This window comes from Homalodisca vitripennis, chromosome 2 (assembly GCF_021130785.1).
Source record: "Homalodisca vitripennis isolate AUS2020 chromosome 2, UT_GWSS_2.1, whole genome shotgun sequence".
NCBI lineage: Eukaryota > Metazoa > Arthropoda > Insecta > Hemiptera > Cicadellidae > Homalodisca > Homalodisca vitripennis.
In genome coordinates this window covers 64,550,312-64,574,830 of record NC_060208.1, presented here as the reverse complement: position 1 = coordinate 64,574,830, position 24,519 = coordinate 64,550,312, and the positions used below count along the sequence as shown (strand labels likewise).

The following is a 24,519-nucleotide window of genomic DNA, read 5'->3' as shown; positions in this document are numbered from 1 at the left end:
AAATTTCGTATTAAACTTTATTTCTACTCATGAAAGATCGAGTTCGATGATGGTGCATGTACCTCCATCAGATATCTCTCATCTGCCTAGGAGGCTATCAAGGAATAAGACCATGCATGACCTCCAATCAGTACGGGCGGGGCTTTGTGAAGCTGCGGCAACCGCTCTAGAATTATTACGTTAATGATTACTAGAATGATCTTTTTTCATTGTATCCGTAGGAAAGCCAGTCACGTGGCACGTGGTCTGCCATATTCCTATCTTGGGTTAATACAAACGTTGGTTATTTTGGTTTGTTGTGCAAAGAATAAACAGCAGCATCCCGAAACCAACCCCGTTATAATTAGCTGGTCGGCATAGTCAATAGTAGAAAATATGTTTATTTTTGATTTTTTTCATTAGAATATTTTCGTTAAAGTAATATGTATAAATATACTTAATTTGTACACTTCATACGAGAAAATAATTTACGTTGTAATATTACTTAAACAAAATTGTTTGTTCTCAGAATTTTATGAAATCTTCCATCACATTTATAGGTAATTACATAATATGTTATTATTTTTAAATCAATAAGAACGATCAAGGTGAAGATAACACTTTTTAATTCGCTAATCACATTTAGTAAGAGTCATAACCCTTAATGTGGAGCACAATTGAAAATGCACCAAAGAAATTAACTAAACATTTCACAACGTATTGCTGTATTACAACGTTCACTAATGCTAGTTAATTTAGATTCATGATATAAACTTACTTATTTATTAATAAATAATGAATTATATTTCAAGGCCGGTAAATACTATAATCAAGGATATTGAATTTTGTACGTTTAAATTTAAGTTGTTAGATGATAATTACTCATCTCTCTGTACGAGTTGGGTAATACTAATTGTAAGTAAGGCATTAGAGTAACACGCAACGTGTATCCAGTGAAAGTTTTAATATGATTATTAAATTGTTATAGTATTTTTTAACACAACAAAGGAGTAACAACCAAGTCGTACATTAATGTAAAAACCATTTTCACTCAGAACGAAACAAAATATTGTACCCATCAATCGAAACAACGTACTTTTCTTTAGCAAGTGAACAGCCAGAAACTAAACGTGCCTTACTAAACCAGACACTGAGCTCTTGCAGGCGGCAACAGCATCCAGCGCTCATAGCGACAAACCTGTGAACTAAAAGGTGATTCCTCGACCAGTTCCGGCGCGGCGACTCTTATGTAACGTTTCCCAGGCTTTTACTTTCTTTATGTGATAATGACCTTTACGTTGATGTTGGTATTCATTTGTGGAGGCAATTCTAATTAATAAAGGTTAATTTTAAAAGTAATGTATGTCGTAATGTAACTATTATCAGTCATAAACTGTGTGTGTGGCAGCTATTTTATTGCAGTGTACAAGCTTCTTTTTGCAAACTACTTTATTTTCTTAAGTTGATTAAGTTATTTTTCAGGGGATTCCAATGTAGTTCATTTCGTACAAATTATTTTACCAGTCTAATCAAAAGCAAAGTGTTAAAGAACAAACATGTATTTATAACTGCTCAATCAACACAAATTATTGATTATTTGTGTTGTACAAAAACCTCGAAGTAATAGGAACTTGGATCACAACGTTTTAGTGTTACTGACTCTAATAGTATATGCATCACTCATGATGATATTCCATTTCGTAAGAAGTAAAATCAATTTAAACATATTTGTCAAAAATGTCAATTATCTAACCTTATCAATTCTTTGCAGAAATGATCTAAAACAGTAAAATGTGTTTTGTAGAAGACCGATGTTAGTTTATAATAATTACAATTTTCGTGTTTTTTCTCTTAGGACAAGAAGCTTATAAAATTGCTACTAGAACTATAAGGACCTTTGCGCTGCTTCCGGAATGATAGGATATTGTGGACAGGTAAGGTTGGGATGGGGGTCGCCTCCTGTCGAGATTCATGAGGACAATGTTAGAGCACTAATCTAAGTCATGTTCCCTCTGAAAAAGGGAAAGCCAGCTCTGAACTAGCCCTCCAGTCAAAGTAGGCAGGGGATGGCACACCTTCATGTCTCGGCTGGCAAGAACCTTTGACTCTAAGGGAACGAACCCTACCAACTTTAACAGTCATCTCCCGCAGTAGACTAGACCTATCGAATTACCCTTGCGCCCCAGAATCTCGACATTAGCGGTTAGTGATGTGCCGCTCCTGGATATCAATATGGTTGCCCAGATTTAAGTGACACATCGGTTTTTGCTTTACCCAGTGTGGGTTCAACTGGAAGGTATAGACCAGCCAGAAGTGAACCGTCTGGGATAATGATGACATATTAATCACTTTAACTTCTGTTCTTCTCTTGTTGAAAAGTGTGTTCTATTTTATTAGCATACATCAAACTTGTCTTGTATACGGAATCATCACACTGTCATACGATAGTAATCAATCCCGCCAATATCATCGCACATCTAATAGTCGTTTTAGCAATGCAAATTCAATAACGTAGTTTGCTGTGCATAGATATTCATAAGTACGTTTACGTAGGATAGTTGCACATTTTACATACTGTTGTTTACCAAGGACAATGTTGGCTACTCAGAACCGGTTAACATTCGTGATAGCCTCCAAGCACAGTAAGAATCACTGCGTATAAATCAGGTTATGCCAATTAGCGCTTTGTTCTAAGCATGGACCTATGTTTATCCAATCAGTAATGTGTATTGAACTATTTCAATACACATTACTGAGATAAACGCACTTCTAGCGCATTATACAGTATGATTATTTGATTTATTATGTTTAATTAAATACTACGAAAATTGTTTCCTAATTTTGTGAAGGCACGGACCGGTACCTATGACATGTGCCTGTTATCCGGATAATGAAGACGAAGTTCAAGGATCTAATAAAAACAAGGTTTTTGTGGTTACTTTGTGTCACTGCAAGGTGCTAGAACCTCATTACCATGGTATCCATGTATGAAAATTTTACGAATCAAATTCCACATAAAAACACCATGGTTTTCTTGTCTGTTACTGGACTATGAATAGACTAAAATAATCGCTCTTTCTGATTTGACGTCTCTAACTCTCAGAACGAAAAGTTCAAGATTTAGAATTTGCTAGTTACCTTGCTTAAATTCCGTCCTATTTAATCTCCTTTCCGTAGTCACACATGATATATAAACTGATATACTTCTTTTTTAAATAAGGAATTAAAAGCTAACCTTACCCTTAAAATGGCACAATATTTTGATTAATATCGGTGGAAATAGCATGAAAATTGTTTCAGATAATATAACTCATACTATTGCTTGTTTATACTGAACACCCAAATTTTTATAAAATTTACTTTCACGATAACTAGGTAATATTTGGATTTAAATTTGAGATAAACCCCATTTTGGCCTGCAGCGTATGTCAGAGAACATTGTTGATGTGAGTTCTGGACATTGTATCTTTAAGAAACACTCGACCATTTTAAATCTTCACAGTTTACTATTCATTAAAGTCTTAATAAAATTGTAATTACTTCGTCTTTGTGCGTTTTATTACAGATTTAATTTTTAGTTTGATGAAAATGTAGCTAAAATCCAAATAGAGAATAATCGATTTATCAATAATTGTATAACATTCTATGTCTAGATGCAATTTGTAATATATCTAAGGATTCTAATTTTGTTTACTTTCCGGATGCATGAACTGTCAAAATGGTTTCAAAAATCGTGTATTTTGGTAAAAATCAAATTTTTCTCTCAAACAATACCATTCGGTGTTAATATATTTTAATTATTCCCAGCACTTCGTATAGCACAACCAAGCCTTCCCGCTGTTTAATAGTGTAGCCCTGAATTTGTATTTTGGACAAAAAATTCTGTTATTTAAACGATTGGACTGCACGCACCGCCTGAAATCAACGTTTTAAAGACATATTTTAAGAATATGAAAAAAGATAACACAACGTATAATTCTGTAAAGATGACTGACTAGTTTTATCATGGTTTCGTATTATTTACTTCCGTTATAATTTGCAACTTCGGTGGAATTATTTATTAAGTGTTGTAAGAGGACCCCCAATATTACCACATCAACAATTACACTGTAATCGGTTGTCTGTCGTTCAACACGTTTACACTCATTCGGCAGCAGTTCAATATGCTTTGTGAACCCAAAATAAAAACACCCCTTCATATGAAGAGCCTGAAAGTACGACTCAGGCTACACACATCGCCTGTGCTGACATTCCTATACTTATCCAAGGTCATCCGGTGTCTGGTCGTCGCCTCACAGTCTGCGGATTCTATATATAATGCGGATGTATAAATGGTCCATTTATATGTAGAAGATTTAAACCCATTATAACTTGTAAAATATACCTAAAAGGAAGAACAAAATAACTAAAATTGTTACAGACTCGCAAACAATCAATAATGTATTCAAAACAATAAAAACTTTAAAAAATCATAGCTATTACGGCATGTAAGGAATAAAACCATGCATTCAAAGTAATTTTAAACCGACATCATAACTAATAATAATAATAATAATTTTATTCCATCTATAATTTACAAAGTATAATTCACAATAACTTTTTCGGAATTTACTGACCACTGTTACCAGTAGTGTGGCCAGTGATATAATTTAAATAATAATATTAAGACACTTAATGTAGAGTCCAGCAACTTAAATACTTATTTAAAATTGAGCCTCCAATTGTGGTAGTTTTCTTTTTATTTTATTTATTTTTTTAATACTATCGGCGTGAACCAGAGCTGATAGGTTTGTATGAATATCCAAACATTGTTGAATAACGCCGGCCAACAGTGACTTTATTTTTATTGGTTGCCTAACCTGTTCAGACAGCAAAGTTCAGTTTTGCTCTCTGACAGAGGTTTGTCCAAACTGTGCCGGACTCAGTCATGCATTAGCCGGCATCATTCTCCGGATACTCAGTGACACAATTCATCAGAAATACATACTAAACTATCCATTTACAATTTACTATCCTATCCACATTGTGTTTTCCTATATTTTGTTGAAACTGCCACAAGCGGCTGTGTTGTGAAAACTAATAGTTCTGATTGTGTGGTAATTAATACAAGTGATACAAGTATTGTTTTGTGTGTAACTAACCTCTATCTGGGTAAGCTAATCCAATTCTAACTTTTCCTTCCCTCTTGTTACTGAGTGCACTAACTCATTTTATTGTAGATCATATACAATATATATATGTCTGTATTCATTATATTAATAACTCAACACAGAATAACAGCAATTAAACTACTAGTAACACATCAATGACAATAATAAAATCTTAACAATAAAATTTCAACAATAACAATAACATTTTAACAATAACTGTACCAAATCGACAATATATCATTTAACAAATGTAACAAATAAATAATGTAATAACAAATATATAAAATATAATAATATGTAAATATACAAATTCAAGTTAAACTAACTGAACTACATTTTATCTGAGGACATAATTTAAAAACTTAACATCTTCCTGCAACAAAAGCCAGTTGAACAATTTAGCACAATTTGTTTTAAATGAATTGCAAATCCTAAAAGAAATTGGTATTTGATTAAAATATTTAGTAGCAAGGTATTGGAAGGAATCAAGGCGTGTTCTTACCAGGAAAAAATCTTGAGAAAGTCTGTAATATTCTAAATCAAAGCAAGATGAAAATATTAAATTTCAAGCTGAAGACAATAATTAAGCATGAAAACAATGTTCCATTTAGCATTATATTTCGAAATTAACAAATTTTCGAACTTCCTTAGTGGAAATACTGGAAATTCCTGTCATACATATCATAAATCTCTTATAAGAAATAATTTTAAAATATAACACGTTTAAAAATTTTCCAATGAAAGATAATAGTTTATTAACAATAAAGTATCGTTTTATGCATATCTGCTCCAAGTCCACGAGGGAAAAGATCTGCTTCAATTTTATCAACGCGGAAAAGAAGGACTAACAACAAACTAGTAGAAATACACTTAACTAGGAAAACAAACAGTTTTTCACTTGGTAATTACCGTAGTTGTCAGTATCGTAGTAGATAGTACAGCTGATTTTCAAGGTGGTCCACCAGTTACATAGTTGCCGGGAATGTGATTATGGGTAAATAACGGTTCATCCTGCCTCTTGTTGTGTGTAACGCAGAACCGAGTCATCAAAGACATTCGTGTAATCCATCAAACTGCACATAACTGACATAATGTTTCGTAATAGAAAATAACGCAAGGCGACATAAATTATAAAGATACTAAGTTACGACTCTAATTAATTTTCCTGTCAAAAATTTAAAGCATCTACTTTTATATGGAACAAAAACAGGAGTGCAGGTACAAAAAAATTGGTTTTTTTACAATGGATCCAAAGAAAGTCGTCGACCAAGGGGCTTAAAACGAACTATTGGCATTGTTTCAACTTCAGAGACACCCATAATACAAAATAGAGTGTAATAAAACCTAATACTTAAAGCAACTAATAATTACACATAAACCAGCTATGGTAAGAAGGATTGATTAGAAGTGAATGTTGAATTTAGCTCCAGTACACCGTCCTCTTACGTGCAGCATCTGAAATCTGATGTCGCAGACTTGACTCATGAAATCTGGAGTCATGTTCGTCTGAATGGAACCAAATCAAACATTCACAACTAATAACTCCAATAACATCCAGTTCTTTATTCAATAGCAACCAGGCAACCCAACCTACTACCATAATCACAATCACTGAGTAATACTTTAGTAGCCCTATCATAATTATTTCTTCCATTTTAAAAATGCACAATATACTTCGTTGACACTCTTCTAACCCATAGTTGAAAGAATCAACTAAAAAAAACTTTAAAAGAGAAACACAGACAACATTAATAATATCAAACAACAAATAGAGAATTCTAACCAGTTAAGAAGGCAATAAAACTAAAAAATGCCAACAACCAATAAACGCAAATATAATATCAAGGTTTATGATAAACAGTATTAAAATAATAATAGTAGACTTAGTTGTTCTCATGCTTACGATTATTAAATTTAGTGTTATGTTGGAAGAAAACTGCATCTGATCGTACAAAAACTGCAGTAACCGCTCATACACCATATTTTTTAATTTGTCTACAATTTTCCTTATTAAGTATGGACTGAGGTAAGTTGTTATATCAGGCGTGAACTATGCAATCTGCCAATCTTTGAGTTGTAATTAATTTTCTATGAGATGCACATGTTATGCTTTTTAAACTTTGTGAAAGCATTAAACTTTTTTTATGTCAGTAGGAAACTCTCACTAACCTCAATGATGGTCTTGGGCCGAATACTAGGAAAGCTTATCATCTGAAGCATCCTGTGGCCTAAAATCACCCATATCATGGCAATAACTCGGAGACCATTAAGGCAGGTTAGGGCTGCGGGGGTGGTCTGAGTGGAGAGCATTTGGCGAACGTTTGTCTCCAGAGAGAAGGCACATAGGAGGTTATTCTTTTCTGGAATTTTAATGCCATGAAGGCAATTAATAGAGCTGTGTGGAAAAGATATATAATTGGTAAATATAGAGTATGTTAAAACAGAGTGATATTAACAATATTCGAAATTATTTTGAGATTACGGGTGGAGGAGCAGAGATAATGAAGATGATGATGTAAGGATGGAATTATCGAGAAATTTTCTTGTCCATCAGAGAGAAAGCAATTTTGTATTGAAAGCTAAAGTATAATTGAAAAAATAACTATTTATGTCTGAAACAGATAAAGTACGAAAAAGATAGGACGAAATAAATGAAAATATAAAACTAAATTAAATCAATAAATAACATTTTATAAAGATTGTTCAAAATTAAAACTTATAAAACGCACTAATGTTCATAGTTCTTAATGATGGATGATTTGTAATAATAATAGTATTTCGTACATTGCATTTTGAGCATTAAAATCTATCCCATTTTTCAGATCAATCAAATGAATAAACGTATTGATATATTTAAGTAGTATAGAATGTTGAATATATCCTAAATCCTATTATCTTTTCATGCTTTAATTATAAAATGTACTATAAATCAGTTCTGCCAAAGTCTTGAAATATTACATAATATATTTTAAAAACTTAAACTCCGTTTTAACACTTTCTGATCTTTTTTTATTTCGTGCAATGTACATTTCAAATTCTAGGAATTCATTTTCAGGTACATTTTGGAATGTACATTGTACGAAATAAAAAAAGATCAAAAGTGTTAAAAAGGTTTGTTATTGTATATATATTTATTTATTTATCAAACACTTTTTGAGGCCACATCTCTAACTTAAACTCCTCTTTAATACAAATCTTAGTATCCTTTAATTCAACATCATAAAGATTATAGTGAAAAATTATCATTATATAAAGAATGAGGCATGATGAAAAGAATTATGAAAGTTTGTTCTTACCAGATTCCAAGCAGGAGTTCTCATACACAGTGCTCAGGATTACAAGTACGACGATAAGACCAATCAAAAATCTGGAAAATAACACCATATCTAAATTTTACATGATATTTCTGGTATGTATTTATTAAAAGTCTTTTTTTAGAGGCAAGATAGTTAAGTTTAAGTATCAAATTTAGTTTTTTAGTTTTAATGTTATAACGTTATTTTTTATAAGACTGCATTTAAGTTTAAACTAAATACTAAAACAATAAATTTCCAGGAAAGGCGTATTAATGTTTATTAAACAGATCGTGCTGACATGCTTCGTCGTCCTCATGTAACAACGCTTGCCTATAGAATGCGACTTTAATACTGTACTTTCAATGGACTCTGTATACATCTACACCTTGGTACCTTTTTAAAACTGCCAATGACCTTGATAAAACCAAAAACATAATATTGTTATGGTTTTTAGTAATTTCAATGAAATCAAATTCATACATGAGACCAGGACTATTTTTAGATTATATCATTTTTTTAGAAATACAGTTGTAGAATGTTAGAACAAGAATGGAAGAAGAATCTCGCTTGAGGAATGTAGTTTGTAGCTGTGCACTAAAGAGATCTAAACGCATGTAGAGCTTCATAAAGTACAATTTTCAAGCTATTAGTTGAGATTAGTCCCCTAAGGTGGCCCGGATGGTGCTCGAAGAAAGAGCAAAGTTATCAATCTTCAATCTGATAACAGTGTGTTGAACGCACTGACAGCTGGATTCTGCAGTCTACCTGTGTCTGAAGACACAAAACAACGTCGGGACAGCGTCTTCTACTTCTAGTATTTTATGTCTTTATGCAAGGTATATGAAATTCTATTATTCTATTTCACGCTTAATTGGAACATTTACTACTGTTCCATCATTGTATAGTGGCTAGTTAAAGTTACGTCTTTATTAAAGCAATTTCAACGACAACGCCGGGCCTTAAGTAGGTTCAGTCCTCTTTATTTTAATAAGGTAATTCAATTATATGTAATTCTTTGTAACCGATGTCGGCAGATTCGGCCAAAGACTTATTACACCGGAAGTCTTCGTTCGCTAATTGTGTGATATTTTGAATAACTTCGGGCGACGTTATCTGGGGCGTTAATTATTTTAAATTAGATACCATGAAAAATTCTTTCTTTGTGTAAGGTAAATTGATTATTACCAGTGTATCTTAACTAAATCTATTAGTACAATAATTACGTTTGAGTTGTTTTGGGACCTTGTTAAACAAAGCGGAAAATTAAAACATACAAGTTATTGGCACACCACATTATTAAATCTCCAAACTATATAATTTGTAATATACGTTTTCTTACTCACAAAAAAGATTGATATTTTCACTTCGGTCAGTACTACCAAACTGTGTAAAATACTTTTATATACTCACCAAATAATGTAAGTTAAAGACATTCAATATCCCTGTTTTATAAAACTGAATTTATCCTCAAGGCTATCAAGTAAAGTCTACTCACATGGCTATCCATTCCTTCATCTTCAGAGGCGAGGAGACATTAGAGGAACAATTGCTTTCCGATACGAAGGAAGAAGCGTTCACAGAGTTAAGAGCTATATCAATGTGACTCTTGACGTCTTGAGCTGTGCAGGAAGAAGGTACACAGACCGAAAATAACAGATCCACCCGGAAAGTCTTCAGAAAAGGTTTCTGAAACAGATTTGTTTTATTCATATACAGTTTAAAAGGGTATAAAAAATGTTGAATTAAAATTAAACATACACAGCGAGATGAATATAACTACTACTTATTTGAAAGTTCATGCAATAACTCAGAAGTAATAGAATATAATGACACCTCCTATGTTTTATAAACGTCTGTAATCAGAACTACTGGTTACATGTGTGTGCGTGTGCGTGCGTGCGTGCGTGCGTGCGTGCGCGCGTGTGTGTGTGTGTGTGTGTGTGTGTGTGTGTGTGTGTGTGTGTGTGTGTGTGTGTGTGTTAAGAATGTTTAATCACCTCGTCTCCTTCTGGTCTGCTGTTAATAAAATCCAGTTTGAAAAACCAAAATAGAGTGTTCTGGGCGTAACTAAAGCGGTCATTTTTTCACACTTTAAAATAGGTACCTCAAAAATAGTCTCATGTGTTAAGGTAAAATTTTAGGAATGTTTTATTAAGTTGCGATAATGGGGTTTTTTAATTAAAAAAACATTATGGTTGCCTGTAAAGTCGGTTTTTACGGGCGAAGATTTTTACGTGACAACGTCTTTTTCTCGGTAGAATATTTATTGATATGAATATTATTAAATTGCACAATAGGAACAAGGAATTGAATGAAAATAAGAATTGCACAAATTTTAACTATAGAAATATATTTTGTTTACTAAAACATTGTACATAATTTGAAATTAATTAAAATTTGTTATTGTAAATGGTAAAGTTGAATAAAACATTTACTAAAATTGGAATTTGAAATTCTTGCTAAACACAGTTAAATTCTAACTCCGCGCGTGGTGATTGGTCGGTTTAGTTCGTTTGTTTGGTCGCACTGTTATGACAGGTTAGAGGTTATAATTTGTTATTTTAAATGTTTGACTAGCAATACGCGCTGTTTCTTCTCAATCGACTGAATTACGATTGATTGCAGAGTGATTTAAACTAATAATTTACTTAACACTATCAACATTTGTCAATAGTATGACATAACCTATAAACTCAGTTTCTCAACTTTTGTGTCAATCTAACAATTAATCAATCAATCATAGTTTACGATAATGAAATATCAGTGTACAATTATTTACCTTTATTGTTGTAGTTGTTGTAAATGACGAATCTAAGCACTCCACATTTTCACGAATAAACATAGTTATCTGCTTTATCCCGTGCGGCGGACCCACAGTTATCTGCTTTATCCCGTGCGGATCTCGTGCGGCGGACCCACTGGACGGGCATCGTAACGTTACCGGGGCGTTACACTTTTTCATGAGTGACTCCGAGCCGCAACCTAATTTAAGACGTTGTCACGTCAATAAAAAGTCATAACATACTTAATTAAATTATTAAGAGCCCGGCAGTGCCTTGTTTAAATTTTGTCGTTGTACACCATTGCCAGTATCAAATATTTCAGCTCAAAAACTGATAACTATGTTTGTTTATGACATATATAGCAGTTATAAACAATTTCAAATATGATCTAAAAGAAACGTACCGTACAACAAGTTTCACTTTGTCGGGTATTTGAATTAACTATCTAACTGAGTGACAACAAAAATTAGGCAATTACAACATTTTTATGTTTCTTAGTATTCCACAATTAGAACATACATATGTTAAAACGATAAGCTTTTACAATTAATGTGACAGGCAAAACCTGTTTTACATTTGAAACAAGAGCATTTCCTAAAGTTATAGCACACTTAATCTACACTATTAGTATTTTAATTGTAAATAAAAATTATAAGTGTTGGGTTATTTTAATACATTATTAAATATACTGTCCTCTCTGTCGAATATTTTGAATATAAAAATTACGGTTAACTGTTGGTGATATTGTGCCAATTATCGGGCAACAGATTGTACTGGCTTAAAGATTACCATATTATACGTATCTACACTAGGAATGTGATTCGAATATGGTTATTCCAATTTTCCGACTATCCTAAATAAAACGTAAGAATTTATTTATTTTTGTAATTCCGTCCGATGTATTAATAGAAATTCGTTTCAAAAACAGAAAGTTATTAACTAAAACTTTCTATAATTCTTTGTTCAAAGTTTGATATTGACGATGGAAGGCTTGAATGGATAATAGCATATCGTTATTATAGGAGTTCGCGAGAGACATTTTGTGCTCTTAATTCCTGGACAGTGCCGTCGCTTGGGTTCATGCTCTCCTGTCAGGCCTTCATGCAGTTCGTTAGGTATCTCTTAATAATTATTTTAACTTTAGGTGACAGTCCATTTCTTTAGGTTTTTTAATGTCGTACGGTATTTATTACTCCAGAAGGTGATGATAGTACCGTTACACTTGTTTATAATTGGTTTATGCATTAATTTAGCATGAAAAACACACTGTCTGATTAAATACATGTCACAAGTGAAGCCAGACTGTGTTGCTGGCCGTAGCGATGTCTCCGTGAAGCGTCAGAATGTTATTAATTAGGATTTAACAAATAAATGTGTTATTTCGTAATATTTTCTACATGACTAAGAATAACGACGTATAAACTATTACGATAATTGTTTAGTTCAGTTAGGAATTGAGTGCATTCTAAGCGAACACTGTTGGGTATGCTGCTTACCTTGATTAGTCTGTTATCAATACCACGTGGTATCAAGTTTTTAGTGGCGATCCGTCTTATCTAAAATGTCGATTGTGATAAATAGGCTTGATCCTTTCACCCCTAACGGATAGTCGTGACCCCCCTAGCTATAATATACTATTGTGGCCGTCAATCATTGCTAATATATAACCTGCAGTTGTAATTTTTTTGGGTTGTTATATGTCAATTACATTGCTGCTGTCATAAAACTAGTATATTGTTTCAAAAGTCATATGGGGTGCAAAGTTGAATTTGCATATTTCATTATATTGGAGATCAATCTAAATTGGTGAATTAGAGAATCAGTCTATTAATAATATTTGAGGAAGCTTACAGTACTTCTCAAACCTCCTCAATCTTTAACGATTTCAATGCATTTGTAACTTTAAAGAGATAATGTTTTAAGTGACGGATGAAATATTGTACAATAACATGAATTCTTTACGCAGGTTTAGTATCTAGTGTCACACAACGGCTATGTATTCAAAACGTTTAATAAAAATATGTCAGATTATTGGGAGCTCGTTCATAAAAAACTGGGAGTGTATATTTATGAAAACCAACAACAAGTACTTAATAATGTATTTTACGACCTCATATATGTTTTGGACCAACATTGTTCGAAATTAAAACTAGGCAAAATAACCACAGTGGTTTAGGAAGAATGCAATTATTAAAAAATATAATATAAATTCATCGTGTTTAAGAATATAAAAGGACTCAAAGTGAAAGTTGTTATGATAAATTTAGAATTCTATGAAAGTTATAAGTGCTTACGGAACACACCAGATGAATATCTAAAAAAAATAAAACTAGTTTTCCATCACTGTTTGGTACTTAATCAAAACCTCAAAAGAAGAATTGAATGAAGAATTATGCGTCCATGATCGCGCTGAGGTGGTCTATTTTAGTAATACAGTAGAGGCGTTTTCAGATTATCTCTGGTCGACCTTCGCCCCTCGCCTCTACCTCATCCCTCAAGGTGGCCAGGATCAACCAGTTATACCGCCTCTGCTCCAGGTACGTTACATAAATAAAAACTGTTTATCATCAGTCATAAAATATTGAAGACCAAGACTTGGTCTTTCCTTTTTTTCATCTTGTTCCTTACAAATATTACAGCTTCACAAGAAGTTGCATATATCTGGCATTCAGAGTAGGCTATATTTAAATTCACCAACCAATCGCAATTATTTCCACACATGCAGAAATGTTTCAAGTATAAAGATGTAAGAACTCTACCTATTTATATAGCAATAATTATATTTCTAATAACCGATATTGTGTTTTCCTTAAATTTACTACTGTACGGAAAGTGATGAAGTGTTTTTATTGATTTTATTACAACTGATAACTGTTACAATAAACATTAATATTTATTATATAATGGGTATAAGTCTAATGAGTATGGAATATCCAGTATTTACCTTGGTTATTCAACTTATTATTTAGACAATATTTCTATGTTGATAAAGCATGTCAATTATTTACTGTATGCAGATAATTAAAAAGTGTTCGAAAGATCGCTGACATACAGGATGCTAGTCACTTTCAGGAGTACTTGAACTATATTAAAGAGTGGAGTAATACAAATAATATTGGACATAATCTGGATAGATCTTTGTAGTAAATTTAATTCTTAGTGTATAATTGGTTATTATGTACAATCTACGCTTATATACCTACTAAAATATTGTTAGTAACGTTATGCTAATTGACTTTACTTTTATCCTTACTTTTTTATTACATATATAACTAATTACAATAAACTGCTTATATATAGTTAAGTGAATAAATAAATAAATTTAATAAAGATAAATAAAAGAGTTTTTTTATGCGGAAAATATTTTGAGTACTCAATTTGCTGCGGCTCTGGTGTTTCGAAAATAAATATTTGTGGACACATGCTCATTTTGAGAAAAGACTCATCTTTACGATAGAATAAACTATCTGAAGATTTTAAATCGCGCTAATTAGACCCTGTATATTTATTTTGGTAACCCTGAATAAAAATAAAATACTATTCAAAGAAAATCTTGCTTCATACAAACGTAAGGACAATAATAATGTGACACGAAAGTGGAGTTTCCTTACACAATGCTTTGTTACCTCTAAAATCCTCATCTCCAAAAGATGTACAAACATTTTTTAGCAAAACCGTAAAAAAATGTTCGTACCTCTATTATTGCACTAAATTCATTGTTTAGTTCTTTTTTATAGTTTTAATAATTCATAATAGTACATAAATAATTTGTACGAACTGTAAAAGTTTAATGTTGTATGACTGTAACCACGTTAGCTAAATATATGTAGCTTAACGTATGCTCACATTAAATATTGTCTGTACTACTTACGAGCTAACCTCCCGATAGTGGGAAGGCTTTCATGGCACAACAGTTTTTAAATACTATATATCGATGTGCGTAGTTTCATTTTTTATAAATCAAAATGTCAAACAATATATACAACATGACTGCAGTCTAAAATGAAAACTCAAAAAAAATGTTTTAAAGGATTCAATTAAATGTAAATTTTATGATAATTCTGTTTAAAACGACCAGGTATCCAACTGCGAATCTAAGAAAATGCATGCAGGAGGCTGTGGCGATCTAACAGTGATTTCAAGCTAATTAGAGACACAAGTACTAACTAGTTGTTTGAATACTCTCTAGTTTCACTAGGTGCTTATAATTTACTAGAAGACCATGGTATTTGTACTGCTTGGAATTGTAAGAGTTTTTGTAATGTCCGTTGCTGATTAGAGAGAGAGAGATATGTCCTTGATTATATATGCGGCACAACAAGTGATCACGACAAGGCTTGGTAATGCCGGACATTAGAATCAAAGTGAAAAGGAAATACTGCCTCGCATTAGCGGCATGTTATTAATTAATTAAACAGAATTTTGCGTACAGAATCACAGGATAGTGGCTGTATGATTTTAAGAACTTGTTTTTTATAATATCAAATATAGTTTCACCCTTAAATTAATTTGGTTTAAATTTGTATATATTTATATATAACTAGCTTTTACCTGTTAGTTTTTGCGCTTTCGTACGCTTTGTCTTTAGCCATGCACATTGCTTGACAATAAATAAAGCATACATCAGATAAGTATTGTTGCACTGTTCATAGTTAAGACGATCAGGCGTTAAGGGACTGTCTCTTATATCAGGTTTTGTGCGTATAGGAGCATTTCTGGTTCGAATGAAATATATTACCGACGCCACATCTGAGTTTGCCTTGTTGCCTCGATCATAGTTACCTAAGTACAGTTCTTACAAACCCACTTTGGTAAACAAAGGGTTATTTCCAGACCCTGTACTCTAACTCCGGTCTAAGACATTTTCAGTGCCATAGTTGAATTTGCCTTCTGGTCTCGATGAAGAAAGTATTATGTACATATGTTTGACTGAGAAGTCTACTTCAGTTATAAGTGTCTACTTTAGCCGCTTGGATTTACTTCTTTTTTAATGTACTTTCGGTGCTACAGTTGTTTTTTATAGTATTGACTCGATCAAGAAACTTTTTCTCCGGTCATAAAACGTTGACTTCCAGTCTAAGATATTTCCAGCGTCATGATATAGTTAGCCATATTTTATAGATGATTATAATATAGTAAACATTGTTTTATAGTAGACAACCGTATTTTTAATTAATTAAAATAGCATTATAAATTAGTAAATTTATTGTGTTGAAAGCAAAGAGTAAGCTTGATAATAGTAAAATTTTATAGTTCAATACTTTTCAGGAATCGCTGTTGAGCACAAAGTTAATCCAGCCAAAACCTTATAGGGTTTAAAAATAGATACTTTTAACTGTACCTTTTAGGAAATATTAAGTGTGCAATTGTTGGTCAGTACTGTAATGCACATATCAAGCAAAGGTACCATCAAACTTTGGCTATAAATTAAGAGTCTGTTATAGAACCCACCTTAGTTGTCAACTATGTCACAAAAAAATACTCAAATCAGAGTAAATTACAATGACCTTATTTAATAGTCACTATATTTAAATCTATATTGCATTTAAATTAAAAGTATTAGATAATGCTATAATTGAAAAAACCGTCAGGGTCATAGATAGCACTATCTCTTTAGAATAAGTATATCCGCGAGCAGAAAATCAGACTTTAGTATCTATCAATGTGTTATTTACACTTACCAAGGAAACTATCCAAGGAAAATTAACCCCAAGTCAATTAGTATTTCATAATAATTCTATCTTCCTGTTAACCTTCAAATGGTCAATAATTAATGTGTGTAAATAAACTCCGCGCATCAAAGCTAGAGAAGCTTCCTGTGAAGTATTGTTAACAGAGTGCATTATCTGCACATTCTATCATACAAATTGCAACTGTTTAATTCAAAGGTCCTTAGGAGTTGTAAATGCACGGCGATTGTGCCTAGAATTGTTAAAATGTCACAGGTATTTGTTGAAATTTATTCAATGGTATAAGAAGATATTTTTATTTACTTTGGGTATAATTCCTTTTTTATAAGATTTAATTTACAATTGTATTATTAACTTTATTAGCTGAGCGTTAAAAAAGCGTTTACTAGAGGGGCTTGAGAATGTATGTCAGTCTGTTTGTCCGTACGAAAACAAACTGATCTAAATACTTGGCACGGTTTCATGAAGTTTCATTTCTATATATGCAACATCGAGTTCGAATATGGTGCATTTCACTCCATGGGATTTGACTGAGCGTTATCTAAACATTTTACATTGTGTTATTGGTAACCAAGATGGCAACGAGAAAATTGAAGAATAAAACTGAGAAACATATAGAAACTGAGAATAAAATTAGAAACAAACTGAGAACAACCATATACACATTGTATCATATAACATAGTAATACACGTAGCCTAATTGAAAGAGCAATAGTCTTGAAATTTCGCATGAAACCTTAGCAAAGGCACTAGACAAGTGGTGTGGCGAACCCCTATCTTGTAAAAATTACAATTCATTATAGAATATTAGACCCTTTCCTACTTGTCTACACCATGTATTTTTAAGGCGATATTTTTAATGTTATTCTATGAAAACTTTTATCTAACTAAGCTCAATTTTTGCGTTGTATTTCACAATTATATCTTTATAGACTATAAAATTGATTAGATAAACAGTAGTACAGTAGAATTTTCCACAGTACGCAATGACATGAGTGAACAAATAACATCCAAGGACACAAAATTATAATGTACTATCTTCCAAACTTATTGATTTCAAATTACTTCCCAATTACAGGCAGAATAAGGCTGAAAAGGGAGATCAGCCTCACATTTTTCTATAAAACAAATACCATCACAAAACTGCCAACAACTTTTAGTAAAATCTTTGAATTTACATTGCTTTAAAACATCAGCGTCAAAAACACTCAACAAGCCTACTTCATAGAAATGTGAAGTTAACTTTTTAATACGACGTAATTGGAAAACGCGTTTTGTACTTGTAATATGATGTATTAATATGATGTATAGGACAAGTGGTTTTATGATGTATGACCAACGTTCAACAAGATAACCTTTTAGATATACAAATAAGAGTAAGCCAAATTAACTTTATTGGTGGTGAGGACAAAAGATGTGTTGACAATGAGGACAATAAATGCAACTCTTTGCTGTCTTGAACAATACAATTATTGTCCAATAATGCCCACTGCATGGAAGCCGCTGAGCCAACAACGCCCAAGGTTGAAGGACAGAAGATAATCTGCAATTCCTAGCATATACTCTTGGAATGAATCATATCAGTATAATTATAGCATTCTTGTTTACAATTACAATGTACGCTATAATACGTTATAATCTTCTCTTTACCTTAGTGGTTTATAATTCTTCACGGCCCATCAAAAATCAACTGCTATCGCTATCTCCCCAATTGACTTATCTTGGCAAGTATCAAATTTGAGAGAAACGTCTTTCAGGTGCTACCTGGCACATCAAAAAAGTTTCTTGTTATTATTCACGCTATCGACTATATTCGATAAAGCATATCTTTGATCTGGGACTATTTTTGGTAGTTTTTTATTTACAAAAGCCGTCAAATTATTTACATTATTAATATTCCATTGTATCTGTAGTATTGGTTTCTGTACGATTTGAAGAAGGTAATCCAAAAATCACTTAGGCTTTCATCATTTAATTTCAATAATTTATTTTTATTTTTGTAAAACCTTCGATATATGTCCTCACTGTATGGCAAGGCAAAGTCTTGATTTTGCTGACTGATTCTGTGTTTAATATCTTCACATAAATCGGATTTTAAATTGCCCCTTAATTTTAATAGTTTCGATGGCAGACAAAATAAAAGTATGATTACAAATAACTGTCTCAGTTGTACTGGCCATTGCGAAAGCTTCTCTCAGAGTATTTTCTCAGTGCTCATGGCTTGTAGCAAACATCTGTCATGGAAAACTGCTTTGTAGGTTACTTTAAGAACTCAGTTAAAGGTTTTCTAAGTACTCGAATGAGGTTAGACCGCGTACGCGATGTAGCAACATCCTAAAATAAAAACTCTGGTTTAGAAGGATTAGACACCGTAAATTCTTCCTAAAGCGAGATTTGTTTATGTCTGGATGGCCAACTACGTTCTTACCACGCCTCCTTCTTGTGAATTTATTATTGACCCATGTGTATTATTGTGGAACTTCGTGATATAGAAGCAAATTCATCTTTATTTCATAGCTCAAATAATGTCAGAAAAGTCGTTTCACGTAAGTTCTGGGCTACTTTTTCAGCAGTCTCTACGGTAAAGTACACCCATTGACCGTTTTCTAAGCGGCCGGCAAACTCCAATACTGTACGATGGGAAATTCTAATATTCGCCAAACAACTTCGGATTTACTTATGTCCCAACCATTCGCGTAGTTTTCAACTTTATCATTTTAGTTTCTGACTGGTCATTTAATGATATATTTACAAATATATTTAATGGCAAGAACTGTGTAGCAGTGTTCAACATTTATGTGAGTGTTAAATATCTTTAAACACGTGAGTCGTTAAACACAATAGTTGAGAATAAGGTACTATCCATCTTCATCTACATTGAACCTACTTCCTCTGTTATTTAGCGCAGAGCTCTGCCCTTTTCCCATTTTCAGCGTTACGACGTCGATAAACTGGACGTCCTCTCTGGTTTGAGTATCGTTAACGAAACGTCGAGGACAATGTATTGCACAGATACCGATTTTTCATACAAGGTATTGTTAAATTATGATCTCCGCATGGACCATGTACCACATTTTTAATTACAATATTTCTTTGTTTTGTTGGTTGGGCAGTTCCGCAACTGTAACACCATCAATTTCGTCTGGCAGGATTTTTCTTTCTAGCCAAAACACGAAATGACAGTGTGGTAACCTCGCTCCTGCAACTCCACACTTGCCATGTAACATTTCACTTTACCGAATATTTCATCTTTCGTAAATAATTGTATTCATTTATTCATCTTTAAATTTAATACCCTTGACATCATGTCATGACGGTTGAAAGACATAATTTTAGGCCATTCGGGGTTACACGTAAAAGTAACAAATCAGTCTGGTCTCCCATCATTTTGGAAATAAGTCATCACATCTTGGGTTTTTCATGCAGATAACAAGGTGATCCCGAGAGTGAAGATGGCAAGGTTACGCGTTGACCAATATTTGATGGGTTAACATTTGCATCTTGATTTAAAGCGTATCTGAGATGAATATGTAATTTAATCTTCCTGATATCATTCTTGGAACTGATATCCTTGCCTGGGAAGTATTTCTAGAAAGTTGTTATCTTGATCTTTTGGGAATTTTTTATGTAAAGTGCCTTTGTACTAAATTACTTGCTTAACTGATGTACAGGAATTACTTGTATAAACAGGTAATTAAAAAAATTATAAGAACTACTAAGTCACTAAGCCGTTTCAATATTTAAGTATATCAAATATATTTATTATCAGTTAGTACTTATAAAAACAACATAAAAAATGGGTTTAATTCTGAAAAGAACTCTTGTTAGTTTTACAAGGAACTGTTTTGTTGGTTTGAAATACCTACTAAACAAATTTAAAGCCGATTTAAAATATTTTCAAGCGAAAATTATTTGATTCCGCACTCGCGAGGCACTTTATTTTTTTACATTGGCTCCCCTTCAGTACCCCAGTGACGCCTACGTCGCATAGTGCTGACTAGCTAGCGAACGGGGCGCGGTTACTGAATTAACAAAGACTGAAAAACATTAAATCGTTATTTAAATTACATCGTTGATGTAATTGATGGTTTTTATAATTATTACACTCATGATAACTTTTGAATAGCATATAACTTAGGAATGGTACAATTCAAAAAGTAATTGACAGGTACTGATATAGCCTTGAATACGGAGGATTTATTTGGATAAGGATTAATACCCAGGTACGAATAATGTTGCCTGTTTTGTACCAGCCATACTGTTGCATGTTAACATGAAAAATGAGTTATTATGACATAAGTGCGACATACAAATGTAATAGGTAGACATATGGTATCTCGGAATTGTTTTTTATATATGTATCTAGACAACGGTAGTACATTACTTTGCTCTATTGTTAATAATTTTCGTAGCTTCCGCGATGCGATGTAAGGATTTAATTTTTGTACTTGTTTCAGAAGTTGAGTTTCATTATTAAAGTTTTCACAGGAATCTCTAACATTTTTGAAAATATTTTATCGCCTGTGTCGACTGGGAGAATATAAAATGCTAATAGTACAGAATTGTCCTGTCAAATCTTTCCTGTTTATATATTAGCAATTCCTATTGTGGTAAGCTCCTAAACAGCTTCTAATGTCCAGTTCTATCCGTTTACCACCCAAAAGTGACCTTGGCTCCTTCATGAGGATCCACATTATTAAGAAATACATTATTTATTACAAAGATCATTTACAAATAAAACTAAAATCCATATTAATTCATGATTTGATAATAATTATGACTAATCGTTTAGATATGTCTCAAAACGAGCAATTATAGTAAATGTATTGTTATAATGAATCCTTTTTAAAGACATATAAATTTTACCTCGGGATTTAGTTTGTTAATGACGTCCGGTATAAACCCTTTAGTTTCCACAATGCACATCTGCCCACTGAACAGCTTCTCTGGGGCTTCCGCTGTCAGACACTGGTCGTAGCTGCCTATGTCCATCATGTGGCCGTCCAGCACCCCTGATGGTAGTTTGGACGAAGCGTCCACCACTTGAGCAGGAATAGGTTATTAATTTATCAAATATAAGTCAAATTTCAAACGTATAAATTCAAAAAAGTAGTGATATTTTTTATCGTTAGCAAATTTTTACTGATCTTGTAATATTCTATAAGATATATAGTACAGACTAATATAGTATAAGTACCAGTATAGAGATTTGAGATTGTAGAAAACTCTTGCAACGAAGAATTAGTTAAATAAATTCAACGAGAGCTTATGACGAATATATTGATCAGTAGTAGAGGTCTACAAGTTAGCTATTAGGTAGATTTTGTATTCGAAACCATATTTACAATCATGGTAGCATCCCTAACGGTCAAAGCCACCCTCCGTTCAAAATGTTATATATATCGCGGCTTTCAGAAACTATAACTGTCCCATAAAAGCCCACACAAGTGGAAATTTGGTACAAATGTTATTAAACAACACCTTATAAAGTCTCAGCTAAGTTCGTTGACTAAGTTTCGTTTCAATGGCTGTTTTTTTTTTTTAATTTTTTTATTCAAATCTCCTTGATTTACGAATCTAGAGGAAACAACAAAGAGTTTTCTGGAATGCTTATAACATTTGCTAAAAATGTCACATTTTTTGTCTCTTGCAAGGTTTTTGAGACAAGTCACATATGTACTTCTCTATCACCAAACACTGGCTATATAAATATTGAAACGAGTTCAAACTCGGTACAAAAATTGATCTTTTAAATACCTCGACGGCCTTCTTTACGACGGCCGTTTAAATTTAAAAAAACTTTCAACTCCGTTGTTCATGAACCCAGAGTAAAATCTTAAACTCTTCTAAAATGCCTATAAAATTTCCTACACTTTTTACAAAATTTTTTTGTACCTCAAACTATTTTCGAGATATAGAGATATTTCTTCTAATGAGTAAATCCCATTAGAAAAAATTAATAATATTTTATTTATTTCTTACAAAATCTACCTACTTCTTTCAGCTGAGCCAGAAGGACTGTTTATTATAACTGTATGTGCAAGGAAAATTGGCTCCAAGAATAGTGGCAGAATAACTTTTTGTCTCACTAGAGAACTCTTGGCATTGACTACAGCTGTAGTGTATCACTTTTGCCCTTTCCTACATACACATTCTTCTTACCTGACACGAGGTTTACATTATTCCAATGTACAAAAACAAAACTACGCACAAAAGCATTCGCATATGCATATATAACATATAAATAAGAATTATGTGGAATTAATTGCTACTAAGCTAAATATTATTTATTTTTATATTTTCTAATCGGTTTATGGTCTATGTCTATAATATCCATGTAATAATAAATACATTTTTAAGCAAACATGTGCCTGAAAATATACATTATATTCCATTTGGAATAACATTGGTTTCTACCATAATATCATTTGATCAAACTTTATTGTTTATATATAAATATATATATACAAATATAAATATATATATATATATATATATATATATATATATATATGGTAGTTTGGATGTCTCCATGATATGATGCAAATGCTACGACGTATAATGGGTAGGCCTAGAAATTTTTGCATGAACACTAAAAATATCAGTAGACGTACCTATAATATTCCTAGTTTATTTTAAAAATTACCATAGAGCTACACCACACTAGGTGCTTTCACAAAGAAAACTAAGGACTCTGAATTTGGAATCCCTTCACACTGGCCTAAATTAGTTGAATAGGGCTCCAAAGCTGATCTTAGAGGTAAAATACCTATTATTCAAAAATGGATGAGGAAATTGTAATAATTTTCTCTGGCAATCACTTATCTCAGGAATGTTTGGTGTATCATTTAAAAACTATATGCAGTTGACGTTCCCTTTATTGAACAGGAAATTGTATGTAAAGCCTCGGGTAATTGCTAATTCATATTAAAATAGTCTTGTCCTCATATGAAGTTACATATACCTGATTTAATTTTTGTTTAAAGGAATAAATTGATTCTTTGCTAAAACAAGGTAGGGGAAAATATAATCTTTGCACAATGTATAGATACATTACGAAATTATTGAAAATCAAAGAAACCTATAAATAACAATGAAATAACATTACACTTAGTAAACCATTATCACTTAAACTTACTCCTAAGCGCCCACAAATCATATTTGAGGTAGCTCTCAAACATGAGGTTGCTGTGGTTACGGCAAAGCTCAGTCTCTGAGTCCAGGGGGATAAGGTAACTGCCAGCATGGTACAGGGCTTCCTTCAGCGTGTCTTCTGGCATGGGTAGCAGCACCTCGCGCATGACCTTCACCCGAGACATGAAGCTGGGCAACATGTCGTCGACCATATCTCCCTCTGATAGCATACGAACATTCCAAATGCTATGACTGTATTACATTTAACTGCGTTAAACATGAACCGTTACAAATTAATACATGGAATAGAATTGTGCATCAATGGCAATGGGAATATTTGCCAGGACTGAAATTCTATAATATTAGTGATGAAACTTGTCCTCTACAGCGATATCCTCACCTGGACGCTATTCTCTGTAAAGACGCTTGCTGATAGTTTCTTTATTTCCTAGTGACAATATGTGTGTTTCTTACTTTTTTCTTTTCC

General features: G+C 32.6%; 1 protein-coding gene across 1 annotated transcript in view; it reads right to left on the bottom strand.

The window, feature by feature from the left end:
- The window catches only part of LOC124354080 (nose resistant to fluoxetine protein 6-like), a 34,485-nt gene extending 10,213 nt beyond the window's left edge, over positions 1-24,272 (bottom strand). Inside the window, exons 1-5 of the mRNA XM_046804283.1 lie at positions 24,037-24,272; positions 21,765-21,940; positions 9,921-10,111; positions 8,426-8,496; positions 7,299-7,489 (exon numbers count right to left, since the gene is read on the bottom strand). Of these exons, the coding sequence (XP_046660239.1) occupies positions 7,299-7,489; positions 8,426-8,496; positions 9,921-10,111; positions 21,765-21,940; positions 24,037-24,262 (855 nt within the window). The 5' untranslated portion in view covers positions 24,263-24,272. The remainder of the gene's footprint in view (positions 1-7,298; positions 7,490-8,425; positions 8,497-9,920; positions 10,112-21,764; positions 21,941-24,036) is intronic.
- Between the last annotated feature and the right edge of the window lie 247 nt (positions 24,273-24,519).